This window comes from Balaenoptera ricei, chromosome 4, assembly GCF_028023285.1.
Source record: "Balaenoptera ricei isolate mBalRic1 chromosome 4, mBalRic1.hap2, whole genome shotgun sequence".
In the NCBI taxonomy this organism is placed as follows: Eukaryota; Metazoa; Chordata; class Mammalia; order Artiodactyla; family Balaenopteridae; genus Balaenoptera; species Balaenoptera ricei.
Genome location: NC_082642.1, coordinates 19,469,382 through 19,491,738, shown reverse-complemented (window position 1 = coordinate 19,491,738; position 22,357 = coordinate 19,469,382). Strand labels below are relative to the sequence as shown.

Below are 22,357 nucleotides of genomic sequence, written 5' to 3'. Positions count from 1 at the left end.
ACTCCTGCTTCCCGCTCTCCCTTCTCCCACAGGGGTCAGACCTGCATTGCACGTGAGCGCTTTCCCTGCCCGATCCGGCTTCCTCCGCCGGTGTGACTCCCCAGCAAACCGACTGCAATCCTATCATCTCCATCCTGGCAACTGCACCCCAAAGGCCCTAAACTGACACAGTTGGGGTACACACGGCTCCAGCCCCCACCCAGCCCCTGCTAAAGCGCCAAAAACAGGAAGAAATACCAGAGAGTGAGAAACATTGTGCTGTATTTAAAGGTTTACAAATAATAAATTAATGCTTTTCAAATTAAAAAAAAAATACAGTAGTTATATACATAACCTAATTTTAGAGATAATATCAAAAATTTAATTTGTGGTCCTTTGGGGATATGAGGCCCTCCTTCCCTCCCACCCACGAGCAGGCCCTGCCAGACATCAGCTCTGGGAAGCTCTCCAAGGTCACCCCAGGCTGCACTGGGCGCTCTGTCTGTGCTCCCATAGCATCCTAATCTCTGTCAGCAGATTATGACCCTGTCCTTTTCTCCCCCCATCTCTGCCTCTACCCCAACTCTGCAGTGAGAGGCTGGAGACCTCAGTAAATGGCTCTGGGTCAGTCAGTGAATGACTGACTCAGGCAAAAGTCCCCAAAAGGACCCTATAAAAGACCCATCTCTACAGTGTTCCTGCAGGTTTACAAAACGCTCCGGACTAGAGACCAGGTGTTTCCTTTCAGTCTGGAGTGAACGTGGAGGTGGAGGAAGGGTGCTGCTCTGAGGTCCTGTTACAACCCTTTCTCAAGCCCTGGGACCCAGGGGCACTGCCAGGGCCCCTCACAGGGGGCGGGAGAGATCATATCCATCTTCTGCTCTGCTTCTCTCCAGGGGAGAAGACCTCTCGGTTACTGGTGAAGACAAGAGGCCCGGCAGCCCCATCTGTTGGGATGGACCGTGAGCCAGCCCCACCCAGCTGGGCGACAAGGCTGGTCCTCTGGCCGCCAGGCTCTGGGGTGGGATCACCAGCCAGGGACCCGGGGCTGACCAGGGCTCCAAGAGCTGGCACCAATCTTCTCTGGGAGCTTCGAGCGAGGCAAGGGCTTTGGTTTCTCTCTCTGGTTCAAGTCCTGGGGGAGATCTTCCAAGGAAGAGATCTCCAAGTCACTCTCATCTTCAGAAAGCTGCAGGGAGGGGAGGGGGAGAAGTAAATGCATCTGACAAGGGAGGATGGACTTGCAGGACAGACATGGGGACAAAATGCAGATTTGGAAGAAAGCAGGAGGGGGATACTTCTCCTCCTGCCTTCTCATTTCCCTGAGAACCTGCTTCAGAGACCTGGGGTCACAGCAATGCAAACACCCCTGAAATTCCACTGGCCACACCAAGGCAAGCTCCTTGGAGAGGCCTGTAGCAGACCAGGTTGCTCTTGTTGTAATTTAAACTTTGTCCAGAATTTTTAACTGCCCACAGTGATGGATCTGGAAGCCTAGAGCCTCAACTTCTCCAAATTCCTGAGCTGATGCGCCAGGGGCTAACATGTCCACCCCACCTGCCACAGACTTCTTGTCTAGGGGCTGGGGAACACTCTGACCATAGGAGAATGAGGGGAACTCGAAGTGCCAGGAATCTTTCAGCCTGGAAAGGGTCTGGGCTGGGGCCAACTGAGGAGCCCAGAGTGGGCCAAGGTCCCAGGCTGTCCTGGAACCAGAGCCACGGTCACCACCACCCCACTCCCCACCCCCCGCAGAGCTCTCAGTGCCCAGGCCATTTGCCTGGAACGTAAGGCCAACCAATCAGAAACCACCAGGGCCTGGGCGGCGAGCAGCGCCTCAACCTGCTGAGGGCTGTCGGTGTTCTTTCACAACATGGGAAAAAAAGGGATGAATACTTTTAAAATCATTTAGACTCATTACTCGCAAACACACATGGGCTGCATAATAAACCAAAACATATTATGTAGTACAAGGTAGGTATTTGGGGTTGGGGGAGTATGCTAGGGAGAACCAAAAAGTGATGGCCCACTCCTTCTGAATTTTAGGGCAATAGCACCCCAGGATGCACCTTTTTGATTGAGAAAGGAGTGTAAAGTAACAAGAGCTCGAAATGTTTCTGCCTAAGACAGCAACAGGAGTATGGAAGTTGTTCCCTGATGGGGGGCGGGCAGCGAGGAGGACGGCCTGACGGGAATGGTCTGGGAGGCTGAGCATCTGAGTTCTAGATCTGCTGGCAGCTGGAGCCTGAGAGAGGCAAGGCCGTCAAGACATTCTTAGTGATGAGGAATGGCCTTGAATATTTAGTCTAAATATCCCCATTGTGTGCTGTGGCCTACTCGGATGTGCTGTGTGTTGCTACTCCAACACCCCACCCTGTGAAGCTATCTGCTCTGCACACAGCCTTGCGCTGGGGTCCTCGGGGCACGACGGAAGGGGGAGGGGTTGGCTGTGGGATGAGGCGGAGCCGGCAGACAGCAGCTACTGCAGGAAGCCAGACACAGAGCTGGGTCCAGGCTCTATCAGAGGCAGGAAGTGGGAGCGTGAGTGGCCCGGAGACACAACCCACTGAGCGGTTGTTCGTATAATGAAACAACAAGCATTGGAAAGTGGCCAGCCCTCTACCCGTGCAAGGGCAGAGGGGGCAGTGAGGTCACCCGCAGGGTCGCACTAGGGCCCAGGCTGACGCTCGCTGGACCCTCCCTCAGCCCCCACCCCAGGCCCCCAAACTCAGAGCTGGCTCTGTAGGGAATTGCAGGGCAGCCTCCAAGGTCCTACAGCCTACCTGGGGCTTCCCTCCTGGCACAGCAGCCCTCTGTGGCCGGGCATTGGGCTTGGAGAACAGACTGACCTCTCCAGCAGGCTTCTTGGCCGAAGCCTCCAGCTGCTTCTCATGATTTCTGACCATCGACCGCACCAGTGTTCCTGGAAGGCAACCAGGGGGAAAAGCCCAGAGTCTGAATGCATCATCCTTATGGGTCACATCCAGGCTCTGGTGTGGATAAAGGGAGCATGGAAAAGGGTCAGGAGGAAGAAGGAAGGGCAAAAACAGTAAAAGAGGGGCAAAGAGAGAGAGGCCCAGGCCGGCGTGTGCTTGGAACATCCTGTAAGTGTACTGTGCACTTAAGGACACCGCCGGGTACCCAGGCTTAGGAAGCTGCCCTTCCCTCTCAACGGGAGGGAGGCCGGGAGGAATCCCTGCTCAGTTGGTACCTGAACTGCAAGACTAACGTGCAGTTCCTCCTCCAACACCTTCACAGAGAAACGAAGAAATATCATCAATATAAATTCGCACAGGAGGGCTGCGGGCCAGACTCGCTTTCTGTGAACTCCATGCAAGAAGGGGGCTAAGCAGTGACTACGTTATCAATGGACTCTGGTGACATGGGAGAGCAAGGTGGATGTCCAGACCTCAGGACTGGCCAAGAAGCAGGGAGCTGGCCACGGACTTCCAGGATTCAAACATCTGGGGCCTGAACAGAGGTCCGGAGCTACGACAGCCCTCAGCTCATTGATTCATTCAAAAACTGTTTGTTAAGGGCCTAATGTGTACCTCATCCCTCATTACCCATCTTGTCCGGAAACCTCATTTTACAACAAAGGAACCGAAACCCTTCACACAAGCACACGCAGGGAGCAAGTGACAGAGGCTGAAGCATGTCCGAGGACTCCAGACTCCCAGTTCCTAGATGTTTACACCCTATCATCTAGCCTGGCAGGTCGTCGGTACTTCTCCAGAGATCTGGTTCTGGTGGTCGATAGACTGGCAGGCTTGGAACACACTGTAGACAAGATGAAGTACCGCAGACTCCACGGACACTGTGGACGTGGCAGATAGAGCTGGGCTTACACCCCAGCGCTTCCACTTACTGACTTTGGAAAGACAAAAGTTCCATATTCTTTCATCTTTGGCTAGAAAATGCAACTGAAGCCAGAAGCTACAAGCCTCTTAACATTTTTATAAGAAAACCTTCCTCTCCTGAGGAAGCCAGCCCACCTGAGCCCTTGCCAGGCGTCCGGGCGCTCCCCTCCGAGGTCTCGGTGTCAGACCAGCCCCAGTCATCCTGCGGCCGGGGCCCCAGCCTCAAAGGAACTCTCGGGGGCTGGAGGGACGCATGAGAGCCAGCATCTGCCTCCGAGTCCTCTTCAGAACTGAACGGGGGCGTACTGCTGAGGAAGAGAAGAAACGGGCGGTGTGTGGGCCGGAACAAAGACGTTCAATGCCACACTTCACCACTTGCAAGCTTGTCTGGTTTGCCCAGAGCCAGCCCTGCTCCCTGCCTGGGCCCAGACGCCAGCCAGGAGTCATCTGGAGAGTGGCAGACCACACCAGCTCCGTCAGCAGATGAAGACCCAGCCCCTCCAGCGTGGCCACCGAGGCTTGGGGACAGGTGAGTAAGGGGAGGGGAGGTGTGTCCTGGCTGGGAGCAAAGGACCCCGGTCTCTTCATGGGAGCTAGGGCTGGACCGCACCTGAGGCCCTTCCTGTTCACTTCTGCCTCTGCCCCTCCCCTGTCTGCAGAAGCCTGTAGGGGGCCCAGGACAGGGCGGGAGCCACACCACAGACCCGGGGTGAGCGTAGAGCCCGGCTCACCTCAGCCCGGGCCCCAGGGAAGCCGGGGTGCTGGAGGGCCCAGGCGCTGTGGAGCCAGGAGTAGGGGTGGGCCCCTGAGCCAGGCCCGGGCCGTGGCTGTCGCGGCTCTGAAGAGGTGACACGGGGGACTCTGCCGGCTTGGATGACTGTGCCACGTGCAGGGTCCTGGCCTTTGGCTGGGCCTCTTTGGTGACCGGTGTGCTCTGCTGGCTTTTGACTAGAAACACAGGTAAGAGTGAGTTTCGGAGCATACCCATCTGGGCCCTCGAGCCCGAGAGGATGCAGAAAGAGGCTCCACACACGGGAAATGGGCAAGTCACTCTGTGCAGAGTACCGTAATAATCACAGCGGATTTAATAACTTCCCCCACCACAAGCGTCCTGCTGCTGGCCAGACCTGGGGCCGGGATCCACAGTTTCATCAGAGACCAAGACAGCAGCTGGTGTTCCAGGGTCATGGCATCGTTTCGGGAGACCCGCGGGAGGCAGCAGGTCTGAAGAGGGTCCAACATGTCTGCAGCTCCCCCGACACAATCCTAGAAGCTGGCCTCGCCAAGGCCACCTACTCCCCTCTCCACCCAACCCAAGCGGCTGCTGCTGGAGTGCAGGCAGCCCTGCAGGAAGGCCCTGCTGCCACCAGAGGGCGCCGGTGGACCACCTGGGCCAGCGAGATCCACACACCCTCCTCCCAGAACTCGGCTTGTGCAGGAGGGCTTAAGGCAGGCAATTAGATACAGTCCCTCCAGCTTGCGAATCACGTGGGGTGGGCAGTAATGCAGGATTGGCAGTTTTTTTATGGAAAGAGAAGAGGAGAGAAAGTGCATCACAGGGAGTCCGAGTAAGTACTGTTTCATCAAACTCTTACACGTGTGGATTGAGCCACAGCATAAAATGCATTTCTTACTGTAGTTCCAAGTTCGAAAAGACGTTCAAAATGCACAGCTCTCGGAGAATGCATTTACACAGAAGTGGGGTTTCTAGGAAAGCGTAAACTGAAAGGAGGGTGAACTTGCTGAGGGAAAATAACAACAGCTACAGTTACTATGCACAGACCAAGCTAAGCACTTTACATCCAACATCCATTTAGCCCCAGACAGGCTTCCAGGGATTCAGGAACTTGCTCAAGACCCACGATTCCATGGAAGTCAGCGGCAGATGCAAACCCAGGTCGTCAGTCACCCCAAATCTAGGGCTCTTGCCACTGCCTTGGCTGCATCCCGCAGCTTTGCCCCAAAACAAAAGAGGCATACTCTGAGCAGAGACGGGAGGTGAGCTTTCGTACAGCACTCATGGGGCCTAGAAAGAGAACATGTGGGTGCAGAGCTGGAAGGAGGCCTACGAAATGCCGAGAGGACAGCGCTCACCTCACCGGTCAGTGACGGGCCCTGGGGAAGGGAGGACCCAAGGCCAGGGAAGTGGAGACAGAAGGTGGGGGCCAGGGGAGGCTCCCACTCCAGGCTTTGGGACCAAGCACTGGAGGGGAGGGGAGCACCTTGAAGAGCAAGAAAACTTTCTCTTCTTTTGGAAACCAGGACTCAGAGGGGGCTTCCATTCACCCTCCCTCGGGGCCCGTCCCCTCTCCTCCGAGCGGCCCCAGCCCGTGCTTGGCCCTGTCACATCACCTAGTCCTGGCTGGTTTCCAGCTGAGGGAGCAGGCCCCGGCCCAGGTCAACCTCAGCAAATACTGCACTCAATTAAACAAATTAGGAATGAATGAGCATTTGAGGCAGAGGGTTATGTGAAAGGCAGGTTAGCAACCAGGACAGATACCCTTCACCCTGAGATTTCTGTACAAGACTAAAAACTATCCTTTCCTTAGAGCTTTTAAGGCCAGAAGTTTAAACCAAATATGACAGAGTTACCCAGATCATCGACACAATTTTTACCATATTCTCAAAGCAACTGTCCTGTTCTCTATTTAACATTTTTATATAAAATGACACTTTTAAACATAAAGTACCCACTTCATACTTATGCAAGTAATAATTTCCATGAGCTCTCAGGATTGCCATGCTAGTAATATTTTTCCAATGTACATGAAGATAAATAAAGATTAAATCTTAAAATTATTGATGCACGTACCAACTAAAATCAACCCTCATAGCCCCCAGAGGTGTGTGGACCACACTCTGGAACCTTCCTTTGCATACAGAGCTCAGGTTGGGGCCTGCCTGGACACAAGGAGACAGCAGAAGCGACGTTCCTCTGGCTGCACACGTCCATGACCGAAAGGAGCTGGGGCATCACCCGGCCTGTGGATCTGAATCTAGAGATGGGGGCTCCTGAGCCAAAGAACACAGTTGCCTCGCTCCCTGCGTGCCCTGAGGACAGAGCGCGGAGGGTCCTCGCCCACATACTTCAGCCCTCCACAAGACCCACAGGGCCTTTCCTTGTCACAAATTCCAGGGACAAAGCAGCGGCTGGACCCGGCCCAGGGGACGTCTGAGTTCTGAGGACTTGTCCGCCTGCCAAACTGGCCCAACCGCTGCCCCAGAGCCGAGTATTCACTTGATGGATCCTTGCCTCCACCTGCAGCCGCTGTGCTGACAGGCCTGGTTTACAGAGCCACAAACAGAATAGGCTGCTCTCTGTCACGGCAAAGCTCAACTTGTGGTCCAAGCAAGTAAAACAGTGCAGAGCGAAGCTGCTGAAGGGGGCAGCGCGTCGGAGCAGGGCCAGCTCAGGGCTGAAGCACAGCTCTGGTCCTCGTTCTCCTCTGCTTCCCTGAGGGACTCTGGTGCCCACCCCACCCCATCCACAGACTCTGTTTTTCCAACAGAAGACTTTTGGACTCAGCCACCTGGGAGGACCCTATCGTCTGGCCCTTCAGAGCAAAGCCCTGGATGTGGACGGGGGGATTACGCACCCCCTTATACGCAAACAAGCCTGCACCTTCGCAGGTCACAGCCCCGAGCAAACCCACTCGCCAGCTCACCTGGAGCCTCGCCGTCTGGCTGGGACACCGGGGCCCTGTTCCACTGTCTCTCCTCCTTCACTCTGCTGCTGGCTTCCTTGATGAGCTTCTCCCTCAGACTCAGAAATTCAGAAAACCTCCCCGCCTTTTGCTCCCGCTGGGCTCGCAGGAGGGACTCCAGGTGTCGGAGGGTGTGAGCAGGGATTCCCTTTGCATCCTAGAAGACACAGAGGTTCCCTCTGGAGATGGGCTCCCCTTCTCCTTCCCTAAGCCTCTCAAAGCTGCTGCTGGCCTGGGAGTGACTGGGATCAGTGCCGGTGCTTCTGGGAGAGGAGCTGAGCATTACAGCAGGGCGAGCAGGCTGCTGAAAGCAAGGTGGGCTAGGACGCGGGGGCCCCAGCAAAGCACACACAGCAGAATGGTGCCAAGGGGCTGCGCACCAGTCCATCGACATCAAGCATACAGGCTCAGGTGGGACATGCCTCTCCACCACCCGACCGAATCCTACAGTGGGGAGACCATGGCTTGCTCCTTTTTGTACCCCCAGGCACTATCGTTATGCTGGACACATTGTTCTCCATGGCTAACAAGGTTTGAAAACATCAACTGCAAAAAAACAAAGCCAGACACCCTTCCAAAACCTACTGGAACTTGCTTGGGCTTTTGACATCCACCTGGAGCCCATGAGAAATCATTTAAGATTAGAAAGAAATGGTTTAATCAAGTCTGAACGTAAGGCCAGAGTTAGATTGAGCAGTAGTTGAAAACAGTCAGTGACTAGGGGGCCTCCTTGCTAAATTAAACCTAGGGGTCTGGGGGTTTTTTTCTTATTTTATTCTATACACATAGTATTCTCAATGATGTGATGCTCAGCTGCTTTGATAACAAGGTGTGTTTTTTAATAATAGATGTCACTGGGCTTCCCCGGTGGCACAGTGGTTGAGAATGCACCTGCCAATGCAGGGGACACGGGTTTGAGCCCTGGTCTGGGAAGGTCCCACATGCCGCGGAGCAACTAATAAGCTCATGCACCGCCGCAGCTACTGAGCCTGCGCTCTAGAGCCCGTGAGCCACAACTGCTGAGCCCGCGAGCCACAACTACTGAGCCCACGTGCCACAACTACTGAATCCCGCGCACCTAGAGCCCGTGCTCCGCAACAAGAGAAGCCACCGCAATGAGAAGCCCGCGCACGGCAGCTAGAGAAAGCCCGTGTACAGCAATGAAGACCCAACGCAGCCAAAAATAATGCCTTTCATGATAATATGCATACTCTGGTTGAACACGGGCATGTAGGGACAACGGTGTTCAAATGCTAATTTGTACCAGCGTGTTCAGAGCCTGCTCCACTCACTGCCACCTGCTCAGTGGGCATGGCCACGTGTGCCACCGATGATGGACACTTCACCCAAGGGGCCCCTCCAAAGGCCACACTGAGCCAATTAAATTCCCTCTGTCAGAAACAGAGACACAGTCCTTTGGGGCACATATAGTCCCTTTGTCCAGGAGAAGATGGAACATCTTGTTTGATAGTTCCACTGAGACTCTATCCAATTGGAGAGGAGTAATCTGTCAAAGTAATATCCACATATTGCCCACCATCACACCTGGACCTTCAAGCTAAGGCACATCCCCTTATTATTCATTCCTATAGCATCCAATACCTCTCTTGCAGAGTATTTCTCACAATGGTAAGTTATTAAATTTCTGGACAATCACTGTTTAATATCTGAGTTCCCTACCATTTGTAAACTCCATGAAAAAAATTGTCAGTTCTGTCTAATTCATCATTGTATTCTCAGCATATAGTACACTACTTAGCACAACGGTGCTCAATAAATATTTGTTGAATATGTGAACAACAACAACGAAATAGAGACGCAGAAGAAAGTAGCCAATGAGTGGAGAGCACGGAGAAGTCAGGACACAGGGTGACATCTCAGGAAGCCATTGGAGGAAACAGAGAAGAGACCACAGTGCCAGCTGTGCAGGTTTATATTCCTGGATACCAAAGGTGTCCCACTGGAACAAATAAGATGAATAAGCTTACAATGTAAAGAACAATCGACCCTTTGTCGGTTTAAGAATGCCCTGTGTCTAAACGGTAGGTACCGGCCCTGCCACAGTGGCCCTGGAACTCACTCGCTTTATCCCCATGCTTTCCAGCTTCTCCTCCAGGGTGTCCTCCAGGACTGGCCTGAACTGCTTCAGCAAGGTGGGGTTTCGACTGAGAGCTGCCAGCAGCTTCTGCTGTCCACTGCGGGAGTCCTCCAGCTCTGCAGCACAAGACAACCACCGAGGTAAGCCTGGGTGCCCGAAACCTCTACTCCCAAAGCCACACGGCACCCAGCCAGGGATCCTGGTCTCCAGCCTGTGCACCCAGGGCCACCAATCCCCTCTGAGTGTCCATCCCCGGGTCCTTCTTCTCCTGGGAACCACTGCTGCAGACTCCCTACCCACCTTCAGGATCCTCATCCCCTGCAGGTCTGGACCTCCAAGATCTGGCTCAGTCCTGTCCCAGGTTAACCGAGAGATCTCAGGCTTTTGACTCACACTTGAGTCCTGACAGCAGTTTGTTCCCTGGGCTCTGGTCTTCACGCCCCACGCCCCCGCCCCAGTTTTATTGAGATATAATTGACATACAGCACTGTATAAGTTTAAGATGTACAACATAGTGATTTGGCTTACATGCATGATGTATGTATACATATACATACGGTGGACCGATAGCTCCCTGCTCCCCTTGGGCTTACTGCCTAAATCAGGGGCTCTCCCTCCAATTGTATACATCAGAATTGCCTAGGTTTAAAGTGCACATTCCCTGGCCCCATCCTCCAGAGAGTCTGATGCCATAGGTCTGGGGAAGGGCCCTGGAATCTGCATTTTAACTTCCCCAGATGATTCTGATGGAGATGAGCCACAGACTGCACCTTGAGAAATACCGACCCAGAGGGTAACAAAATAAGCAATTACAATAAAATGTGATAACTGCTACAAAGGGGCCATCCCGGGTGAGTCAGGGAAGGCCTCCCAGAAGTGCTCTTCAGGTCCAATGCCGGGGGCCACTGTGGTTACAGAAGGACCAGCCTTTTGATTCACTCAGTAGACTTTTACTGACAAGTAATATGGAGCTTGAACAGGCCAGTGCTGAAGACACTAAAGAAAACCCTCAAGGAGCTCACAGTCAAGGCGATGACCTTAACCCTGGCTGCTTATCTGAATCACCTGGGCTCCATCCCAAGCTAATTATATCAGAATCTCAGAGGGTGGGCCCCAGGCCTTAAGATCTGTTTGTGAAACTCCCCAGACCTAACAACAGCCACGCCTGAGAACCAGCTGTTCTAGAGCAGCGGTTCTCGAAGTGTGAGCCACGGCATCGGCACCACCTGTCACTTATTAGAAACGCAGATTCTCAGATCCCAGTCCAACCTACTGAATCAAAATTTCTGGAGGTAGATCCCAGCAACCTGTGTTTTAACAAGCCCCCCACTGCCCCTCAGGGTTGACGCTCTTCCATAAAGTTTGCACAGGGCATGAGCCCCAATTTTGGCTGCATGTTGAAATCACCTGTGGAGCTTTAAGTACTCCTGATGCCTGGGACGCCCCTCACCGTGTGCTGTGATTTAGGTAGCAGGGGACTGGCATGGTCCTCCAGAGAGCTGCAAGCAGCCTGGGAGATTCTTCGTGTGCAGCCAGTTGCAGAGAGCCACGGGCCCCGCAGCGGTCCTCAAACTAGAGCAAGCCCCAGAATGCCCTGGAGGGCGGGTGCAGACAGCGATGGCTGGGCCCTGCCCCAGAAGTTCTGATTCGGTCTGTGTGGCATGGGGCCGAGAATTTGAAAATTTTGCATTTCTAACAAGTTCCCAAGGGATGCTGCTCTGCTGGTCTGGGACTAGGAGAAGCAGACGAGCAAGTGAAGAGGCACAGCACAGCCTGACAAAGGTCTGGGTCCTGCCTGCAACAGGACGGGGCATGGAGGGGGCGGGGAGAGGTCTCCCTAACTCGCCCTTCTCAGCCTCCTCCTCCTCGAACTCTACGCCCCCACTGGAGGATTTGGTTCATCCCCACTCTGGACCTTGTGTTACTCAACGTTACATGGAACTCTAATTTTTGCTACTATATCCCAAGGTTAAACGCACTGGGTGGGGAGGGAGGTAGCAGAGGACCGATTAAGTAAATTTTGGTTCATCCATCCAATGGAATACTGAGAAGTCCTGAATAATTAATGCAGCAGCTCTATATAAAGGGATTGGAAATGACTTCCCAAATACGTTGTTAAGCAATAACCACAGAAAAATATGTATACTGTGCTCCCGTTTAGGAAAAAGCAAAAGAATGCATACATCTATGTGCCTGTGTTTGCACCAAGTATCTCTGGAAAGATGCGTGACAAACCATTAACGATGGAATCTCTGGGCGGAGACTGGATGGCCCGGCAGGAGGGAGACCTACTTCTTACAAAGTAAGAAGCAAAAAAAAAAAGCAAAAAAAAAAGCAAAAAGATGGCCCTTTTGCTTTTCTTTCCTTCTCCCTTCCTTCCTTCTGTCCTTCCTTTCTTTTTTTTTTTTTTTTTTGGTCAAAAGCATAGATTACTGTCTCAAAAGTAAACTATTACTTTAAAAAACAAAATAAAACACCCCCCAATGAACTCTTTGGTGACACCAATAAAACCCTTTCCTGGGTGCATCTGTTGGGTGGCTCTGGGATTGTCACATCACAGCCTGGCTGGGCAGGCAGGCCTGGTCAGCAGGTTGGCTGTGAGCTCTCTGATCTTTCCTGGGAGCTCCTTCTCCCTGACCCTCTCAGGAGAGTCTACTTTTTCACTTCTCCTTTGCATTCCCTGGAAACATCTGGTTGAGAGCTCGGCCAACGGAGTGAATAAAAGCAGCAGGGACCCCGGGCTCTGCAGAGGGCGCCGAGGAGGATTCCTGCACATCAGTTAGGTCCTGTGTGATCTGTCTGCAGCACGCTCGCCACGCAGAATAGAACCGCAGAGGTCATTTTAAGCCAGCGCAGGGAGGCTGCATCCACTGCTCTGGGTAGTACCAGGCAAGCGGTGGGGCAGGCACCAGGGACAGGCTATGCCGCAGACACCGCGCCGAATCCTGACTCCACCACCTGCTGGCTCTGTGACTCTGGGAAAGTCACTGACCCTCTCTGAGCCTGGGTGAACCAGCAGGCTGCACGTTAGTACCTGTGTGTAATGTGCCTGGCAAGCACAGAGTGCTTAAGAAATATTTATTTCATGTCCCTAGTTCCCCTGACCCAGACTCAGGTAGCCAGATCCAGTTAAGTAGGGACAAACTAAACAATGAAGAGGGCGGCTCCCAGGGAAGAAGATGGAGCCTCACCTTCCTCGGAAGAGTCCTTCTCCGTGTCCACAGGCTTCGGGCCCTTGCGGATCCCTGAGGAGAGGAGGAGCAGTTAGTGTCTCCAATGCCCGGGACACCCTCCCCGCCATAGAGGAAAGCACGGGGCAGCGTGTGAGTGCTGGCCAGACACAGCAAGCCCTCGAGTCGGTCCTCTAGCAGAGAGAGGCCGGATGGAGCAGCGGCCACAACCATGGACCCTGGAGGCAGAAAGATCAGAGTCCTCGTTCCAGCTCTGCCCCCCAACTAGCTGCACGCGACACGGTAAGTCCTTGATCTTCTCTAAGCCTCGGGCTCCTCATCCAGAAAGTGAGGACAATAATACCCGCCCCACGTTAAATCACGGGGACAATGGATTTGAAGTCCATGGCACACAGCTCCTATTAACGGCACACACCCCAGCCCCAGCACCCAGGAGATCAAGGCCATAGGAATAGTGCCTCTCTGAACTGGTTGCGAGGCTGGGGAAGAAATGTCTAGCCTCGAGGCAGGGGACGGGGGAGATGTGTGGGTCTGCAAGGAGAGGCAGAAGGGAAGCTACAGGCATAGGGCAGGGGAGGCGGGGTGGAGTAGGAAGGGCCAGGTTTCATAAGCAGTAGCGGTCCCCTGTAGGTTACTGTCGCCATTTAGACGCCAGCGCCTGTGTCCGTCAGACACACACAAGCACGCACACCAGCACGCCGGAGTACCCAGGAGCCGGAGGGCGTACACTCCAGACAGGCCACATTCACACAGATTCGCAGAGATTTGGGGTCAACTCGCTGCACGCTGGAAACAAGGTAAAGCTGGATGGAACTGAATCACAGGCATGGTGAATTAGAAAGAGCTTGTTCGGGAGCCCTGCCTGCTCCATCCGTCACTGCCCCCAAGATCCTCCCTCCCGGCTCCCACCTCATGTCTCCACCGTCCTACAGAGACGAGCAGGCCAGGCAAGAAACCCTGCCAGCTGCATGGAATGCCTTCAGCACAAACCTGGGCTGGAGCCCTGTCTGTCCCAGAAACAAACATCTTCTCACCCTCCCCCACCCAGCCAGAGAGCCTGACGCTACAGGTCCCTGAGCTGCTGCCACCAGCCTCGTCTTATACATTGACTGGTGGGGGACAAGAGACAGGAGAGGCCAAGACGATAGCCACGATTGTTACAAACCGCCCCGTACAGACTTACCCTCCACCTTCCTGAGAGACATGGTCTGGATCTGCAAAGATGTGGAACAGAGCAGGTTACAGCCAGCAGGGGACTCTGCTGTGAGCGGTGGCTCTGCCTAGTTCTGTGAAGAAGGGACGGCCAGTGTTCCCATGCCAACCACTGGGAACTGGAGGGAGCTCAGAGTACTCTGCCCCAGCCCCGCAATGGCACCAAGGGTGAACAGCAGCAGCCAAGATGGCACCATGCTCCACTTTCCCTTGGTGAGGAGACAAGAATGCCCCTCTTCAGAGAGGGACTGTGGTTTGAAGGGCAGGAGCCCCATACAAGCAGAGGGGGGCAGGCACACAGGCAGTACTGTCGGTATAATTGGTGGAAATCAGCCAGGGCAAGGGAGGCTCCCCTCCTGCGATGTGGGCATCTGAGCTGAGTGCCCCCTGGGAGGGAGGAGGCATGATGTGGACAGTCACCGACTCTCTGCTCAACCCCTCTTTTCCAGGAAGCGCTTCTTCTTCCTCCTTCCACATAGCTGCAGACAGGACAGCCCCTTGTGGCAACAAGCCCCCACACCACAGCCAGGTTCGGGCAGAGAATTCTGGACTGGTAACATGGGAATTCAAGAGCTCTTGACAGCCAACTGGTTTGAGTTTTGGTTGTCACTGTTTATTTGCTTGCTTGTTTGTTCGCTTGCCATGTAGGGCAGACATGGAGTGGAAGCTGACCTTCAGAGTAAAAGAAAAAATCGAAGCAGATACAGAGAAAGGAACAGAGACACACAGCAGAGGAAAACTCCTGACTACACTCATGTCTCTGGTCCCAGTTTACTCCTAGACTTGGCTGCACCCCTGCCTCGAGCTCTCTGAGACACCCTGTCTACCCTTATGACAAATCCCCTCTTCTGCTTAGGTTTGAGTTGTTTTTCATTACCTACTGATGAATGACTCATACAACGTCCATTTCTAACTATTCCTCCTTTGCTTACCTCTACCCTAGAAAGTATAAAGCTAATTATTCTCTTTCTAACCTTCCTTGCAACTGTAGTTGCCCATATAACAGCTTTGAACAGTAAAATATAAGTAGAAGTCTTGGGAAAGAGCCTTTTCATCAACTGCTTCCATTAGATATGACTGTGATGGTTGGGGCTATGGCAGCCATCTTGCAACTATGAGAGTCAAGCATGAGAACAAAAGTCAATATGCTGAAGATGGTAATTTAAAAAAAGAAAAAAAGAAAAAAAAACAGAGTCTGGGTTTCCAATGGCATAATCTTGCAGCTAAACCAAGGCCATCAACTGTCACCTCTTTTGGTGTTACAATAAAAATAAACCCCTGTTAACCTATTCTGCTATGTTTAGCCAGTGGGCTCCTAACTGAAACATCTGCAAACAAGCGTTCTGGGTAACATAAGGAGGAAACCTCCAGACTGGACCTGAGGCAGCCACAGCTGTGAAGAGTTAAGTGTGTTGGGGAAGAAACAGTAAAAAGAAAAGCAGCAGGGCCATGGATTAATAAGATATGTTGACGGTGAAGTATAGCTGGGAGAAAAGAAAGGCACAAATAGCAAGAGGTACAGAACAGTGGATTAGACAGTGACAGTGGGTGCTCAGCCCAGGGAAGCTGTGTGGAGGGTGGTATCAGACCCATGACAAAGGACCTGAGGCCACAGGAGGGCCCAGCTGGGGATAGATACACGTCTCCACCGACCTGGGGCTCAGAAGGGGGAGCTGAGCCCAGGCTGGGCAGAGAGTGATCCGCATTAGATGAAGAGTCACAGGGGCCAGTTCTAGGAGAGGGTGCTTAGTGAGTGACGCCTTTTCATCACACTAGTTTATCTGACAACTTCATCAGAGGCAGTCAATTTATGAAAAAGGAATTAGTTAAGAAATGATGCCTGAGAACACAGTGAAAGGGGCACACGCTTTGCATTCCACCTGCCTGGCGAGGGTTGAATCTCACCCCTGTCATTTATAACGTGCCCCGTGTGGACTCGAGTGAGGCGCTTAACTTCTCCTGCCTGTTTCATCATCTGTCAAATGAAGATGGGGAGAAGGTAATGTCTACCTTGAAAGGCAGCAGTGAGGCTTACACGGAGGAATAAGCAAAGTATCAACCAGGTGCTGGTCCTCACACGGTCTCTGGTGGTACCGTGAACCCACTAACACCGGACAGCAGGCACGTCTTCAGCATCCTCATCACTTTCTGCCCCTCAAATCTGAGGACTCTTCTCTCTCCTCAAAGAGTCTGACTAATGAGACTAGTGCCGATAAGTCCAGAAGAATCTAAGGAAATCCTCGCAGGGAAGAGGCCTAGGGCTCCAGGTCCTGGCTGGGAGGAGGGACACACCTACCATCTCCTCCTGGGAGGCGATGAGCCTGGTTTGTTCCTGGAGCTGGGCACGAAGGGCAGTGATCTGGCGCTGGGCCTGGATTGCTGCTTTCCTCTGATCCTGAGACAGGGAGGCCTGGAGCCTCTCGTTCTGCTCCTGCAGCTGGTGGCACAGGAAGGTCAGTCAGTCACATGTCTGCAGGGACCTCTGAGTGCCCAGCGCCTGCGGGGCCTGCACCTGTAGGCAAACGCTGGTCGGGGTTTCACCTGAAGCAGGTGGAGTGTCTCCAGACCCGGGCAGGTGGCTTTCTAACAAGACTGACTTCCTTCCCATTTGAGAACATTTCAAGTGGTGCCTGAGGAGAAGTGAGAATTGAATGCAGGTCCCTAAGGTCAGGGCCAAAGGCTCCCTGTCAGGTGTGCCACCCACTGAAGGACAGTCAGGTAAGTTGAGGTCATTCGAAAATCATCAAATGGATGTTTTTAGGTGAAGACAAAAGGTGAAGGAAATGCGGTCTAAGAGCAGAGAGAAAATGACACTATTTATTTTTAAGTAAAACCTCTGATGTAAGAGCAGAGAGAAAATGACACTATTTGTTTATCTTTGCATAAAGAACCTCTAGAAGAATACAAGAAAGCAATAAAAGTGGTCACCTGTGGGGTGGGTGTCGGGGACAGGTAGATGGAAACGGAGCGGAAGTAAGACTTTACTCCATGTACCTTAATACAGTTCTTCTGCTTTTGGAACAAACTTGAATGCATTTCCCATTTTTAAATGTTTCAAATAAGATAAACCCATCAGATGGGAATTACTGGAACAGGGGGAATCCATCCTGCGCCAGACTCAGACCTAAGCACCTTCACCTTCTGAGCTTTCTGCAGCAGAACCTGGGGCTCCTGTTAACCGGCTTCCTCCTCAACTTGCCTCCTTGTCAGGGACATTTTTAGAGAAGCTGTTTTCTCTGCCCTGGGGCCTGTTGCTCTCTGCCCACTGGTCTCAGTGTCTGAACCCTTCCATTTGAGCTGCCCGTGAACTATCACTGAGGTCCACAGCCACCAGGGTCTCTCCTGGTTGGAGTTTCAAAGGAGGGCCCAAACACAGAATGACCAGGCAGCTCTCTGAGTTTTACAGCACAACCCTCCTTGGAGCACCTTACGGGGTCACTGCAGAGGAAACCACAGAGAAAGGATGTGTTGGATTCAGAAGAGAAGGCCTGGAGGCCCATGCTCCCTGCCAGGGAAGCTGCTATCTGGGCGGCCGACCCCTCTGTGTATTGATGGGGGTCAGCAGCCAGGAACAGTATCAGCAAAAAATTATCTGCCAACCAGTTCAAGGTGGGGGCTGAAGGATGGGGAGCTAAAAGATGAGAGGAGGTCGTGGGAAACCAGGCTCCCCAAAACGGTCCAGTGAGACTTACCTCTCTCTTCTGAGCTGCATGCTCTTCCTGCAATGCCTTCATTTTTCTCTTCCATTCTGTTTTCTGAAAAAAATTAAATGCTTATCAAGTGGGCCCCTCTAGATATTAAAATATACTATAAAGCTACACGAGTAGTAGAAAAACCAGACAAAGATGGGGAAAAAATAGAATCTTAGTCTGGGGGAAGATGGATTATTGACAAATGGTGTTCAAACAAGTAGTTAACTGCCTGAAAAAAAATATGAACTTGGATCCTTATTTCATATCTTAAACGAAAATAAATTCTAGGTGGTCAAAGATTTCAACTTAAAACATGTAAGTGACGTCAGCAAGATGATGGACCAGGAGGTCCCAGCTCTCAAAACACCCACAGATGAGACCTTTTTATGGGAGCCTGGGAACCCAGCTGAGAGGTCCCAGCACCTCAGTGAAGCAAAAAAACCCAAGAATAGACACACTGAAGAGGGGAAGAAGAACAGTTTTCACCTCACCCGTGTCACCCCTCACCCAAGGCGGCACAGCTCAGCGCCAAGAGAGACCCCCTCAGCCCACAATCTCTCCCATGGGGACAGTGAGAGCAAGTGAGCACCCAACTGCCCCAGCCTTGAAGGATGCTGCCCAGGACGCCCACTTCTGCCTCACCCCACCCAGAACTCAGGGAATCAGCACAGCTGACTCGGCTTTTGGTCCTGGCATACGGATCTCAACACCAGCTTTAGACCCTACTGGCTAGCTTGTGGACAGCGGAAGGTGTGGAGGAGGAAAAGTAAAAGTGTAGACTATTTGTATGCAATCAAAGTTAAGTTGTTTTTGGCTTAAAACAGAGTGCTGTAATTATAAGATGTTTTATATAATCTAATACTAATCACAAAGAAAAAACCTGTAGCAGATATACAAAAGAGAAAGAGAAAGGAATCAAAGCATACCATGACAAAAAAATCATCAACTCACAAATGAAGACAGCAAGAGAAAAAGAAAGGGACAAAGTAACTACAGAACAGTCTGAAAACCATTAACAAAATGGCAATAGAAAATCCTTACCTATCAGTAATTACTTTAAATTTAAATGGATTAAATTCTCCAACCAAAAGATCAAAAGTGGCTAAATGGATTTTTAAAAAAAGATCCAACTATATGCTGCGTACAAGAGACTCAGGTTAGCTTTAAGGACACACATAGGCTGAAACTGAAGGGATGAGAGAAGACATTTCATGCAAATGGTAAACAAAAGAGAACAGGGTACCTATACTTATATCAGACAAAATAACTTTAAGTCAAAAACTGTTACTAGAGACAAAGAAGGTCACTACATACTGATAAAGGGATCAATTCATCAAGAGGATATAACGACTGTAAATATACAGTCAGCCTTCCATATCCATAGGTTCCACATCTGTGTATTCCACATCCATGGATTATAACCAACCATGGATTGAAAATATTTGGAAAAAAGTTCCAGAAAGGTCCAAAAAGCAAAACTTGAATTTGCCTCTTGCTGGCAACGATTTACATAGCATTTACATTGTATTACAATATTTACAACTAGTTACATAGAATTTACATTGTATTAGGTATTATAAGTAATTAGAAGTAATCTATAGATGATGTAGAGTATATGGGAGGATGTGCAAAACATAAGGGACTTGAGTATCTGAGAATTTTGGTATCCATAGCAGGTCTGGAACCAATCTCCTATGAATGGATACTGAGGGACGACTATATACTCACTCAACATAGGAGCACCTAAATATATAAAGCAAATATTAACAGAACTGAAGGGAGAAATAGAAAGTAATACAATAATAGTAGGGGATTTCAATACTCCACTTTCAACAATGGATATATCATCCAGACAGAAAATCAATAAGTAAACAATGGACTTGAACAGCACTATAGACCAAGTGTACTGAACAGACATACATAGAAAATCCCGTCCAAGTAGCAGAGTACACATTCTCCTCAAATGCCCAAAGAACATTCCCCAGGACAGATCACACGTTAGCCCACAAAACAAGTCTTGCCAATTTAAGCTTGAAATCATATCAAGTTAATCTTTTCCAACCACAATGCTATGAAACTAGAAATCAATAATAGGAGAGAAACAGGATAATTTACAAATGTGTAGATATTAAACAACACATTCCTGAACAAATAAGAAATCAAAAGAGAAACAAAAAAATAACTTGTGACAAACAAAAATGGAAACACAACATACCAAAACTTCTGGGATGCAGCAAAAGCAGTTCTATGAGGGAAGTTTACTGTCATAAAATTTTACATTAAGAAAAAGGAAAGATCTCAAATAAATAACCTAACTTTACACCCCAAGGACCTAGAAAAAGAAGAATAAACTAAACCCAAAGTTAGCAAAAGGCAGGAAGTAATAAAGAGTAGATCAGACATAAATGAAATAGAGAATAGAAAAACAATAGACAAGATCAACAAAAGTAAGAGTTAGTTTTTGAAAAGATAAACAAAATTGACAAATCCTTGGCTAGATTAAGAAAAAAAGAGAAGTCTCAAACATATAGAATCAGAAATAAAAGAGGAGACACTACAACTGTTATCATAGAAATGCAAAGGATTACAAGAAATGTCTATAAACAGTTACACACCAATAAACTGGATAACCTAGAAAAAATAGACAAGTTCCTAGAAACATACAACCAACCAAGACTGAATCATAAAAAAATAGAAAATCTGAACAGACCAATAATGAGTAGGGAGATTGAATCTGTGGTCAAAAATCTCCCAACAAAGAAAATCCCAGAACTGGATGGCTTCACTGGTGAATTCTACCAAATGTTTAAAGAATTAATGCAAATTCTTCTCAAATTCTTCCCAAAAATTGAAGAGGAAGAAACTTCCAAACACATTTTATGAGGCCAGTATTACCCTTGTCAAATGCCAGAGAAGGACACTACAAGAAAAAAAATTATAGGCCAATATCCTTAATGAACATAGATGCAAAAATACTCAACAAAATACAAGCACATTAAAAGGATCATACAACATGATCAAGTAGGATTCATCCCCAGGATACAAGAATGGTTCAACATACACAAATCAATACATGTGATACACTACATTAACAAAATAAAGGATAAAATTATATGATCATTTCAATAGATATAGAAAAATCATTTGACAAAATTCAATATCCTTTTATGATAAAAAAAAAAACTCTCAGCAAAGTGTGTATAGAAGGAATATACCTCAACATAATAAAGGCCATATATATGACAAGCCCAGAGGTAGCACCATACTCAACAGTGAAAAGCTGAACACTTTTCCTCCAAGATCAGGAACAAGACAAGAATATTCACTCTCACCATTCTTATTCAACATGGTACTGGAAGTCCTAGCCAGAGCACTGAGACAAGAAAAAGAAATAAAAGGCATCCAAATTGGAAAGGAAGAAGTAAAATTATCTGTTTGCAGATGAGATAACCGATGACCTTACAAATGGAAAATCCTAAAGACTCCACCAAAAAAAAAAAACTGTTAGGATAAACAAATTTGGTAAAGTTGCAGGATACAAAATCAGCATGCAAAAATCAGTTGTATTTCTCTACACTAAAAACAAACTATCCAAAAAAGAAATTAAGAAAACTATCCCATTTACAATAGCATCAAAATCAATTAAATATAGGAAAAAATTTATCCAAGGAGGTGAAAGAGCTATACAGTGAAAACTATAAAATGTCAATGAAATAAACTGTAGAAGACAAATAAATGAAAAGATATCCCATGCTCATGGATTGGAAGAATATTGTTAAAATACCCATACTACCCAAAACAATTTACATATTCAAAGCAATCCGTATCAAAATTTTAATGTCATTTTTCACAGAAATAGAAAAAAAAATCCTAAAATTCACATGGAATCACAAAAGACCCCAATTAGGCAAACCAATCTTGAGCAAGAAGACAAACTAGAGGCATCACTTCCTGATTTCAAATTATATTACAAAGCTACAGTAATTAAAACAGTATAGTACTGGCATAAAAACAGACACACAGACCAATGGAACAGAATACGAAATCCAAAATTAAACCCACATATGTATGGTCAACAAATCTTCAACAAGGGCACCCAGAATACAAAATGGGAAAAGAATAGTCTCTTCAGTAAATGGTGTTGGGGATAATGGATATCCACCTGCAAAAGAATGAAATTGGACCAATATCTTACACCATACACAAAAGCCAACTCAAAATGGATTAAAGACTTAAATGTAAGACCTGAAACCCTAAAACTCCGAGAAGAAAACAGGGACATTGATCTTGTCAATGATTTTTGGATGTGATACCAAAAGCACAGGCAACAAAAGCAAAAATAAACAAATGGGACTACATCAAACTAAAGTTTCTTTACAGCAAAGGAAACCATCAACTGATGAAAAGATGACCTATGAAATGGGAGAAAATATTTGCAAACCATGTATCTCATAAGGAGTTAATATCCAAAATACAAGGAACTCATATAACTCAATAGCAAAAACCAATCCAATTAAAAATGGACAAAGGACTTGAATAGACATTTCTCCAAAGGAGACCTACAAATAGTCAACAGGTATATGAAAATGTGCTCAACATCATTATTCAGCAGAAAAATGCA

The 22,357-nt window shown here is 49.3% G+C and overlaps 1 protein-coding gene across 11 annotated transcripts in view; it reads right to left on the bottom strand.

The window, feature by feature from the left end:
* Positions 1-243: 243 nt before the first annotated feature.
* Positions 244-22,357, bottom strand: part of DZIP1L (DAZ interacting zinc finger protein 1 like) — a 47,363-nt gene continuing 25,249 nt past the window's right edge. For 9 of the 11 annotated variants that reach the window (XM_059920258.1, XM_059920261.1, XM_059920256.1 and 6 more), the window contains 10 exons: positions 17,737-17,799; positions 16,341-16,481; positions 14,016-14,046; positions 12,833-12,886; positions 9,624-9,757; positions 7,505-7,700; positions 4,571-4,787; positions 3,975-4,147; positions 2,763-2,902; positions 244-1,168 (listed from right to left, as the gene is read on the bottom strand). In XM_059920258.1, coding sequence (XP_059776241.1) covers positions 1,007-1,168; positions 2,763-2,902; positions 3,975-4,147; positions 4,571-4,787; positions 7,505-7,700; positions 9,624-9,757; positions 12,833-12,886; positions 14,016-14,046; positions 16,341-16,481; positions 17,737-17,799 — 1,311 coding nt within the window. In that variant the 3' untranslated portion in view covers positions 244-1,006. The remainder of the gene's footprint in view (positions 1,169-2,762; positions 2,903-3,974; positions 4,148-4,570; positions 4,788-7,504; positions 7,701-9,623; positions 9,758-12,832; positions 12,887-14,015; positions 14,047-16,340; positions 16,482-17,736; positions 17,800-22,357) is intronic. The other 2 variants (XM_059920250.1, XM_059920252.1) reach the window with 1 other exon arrangement.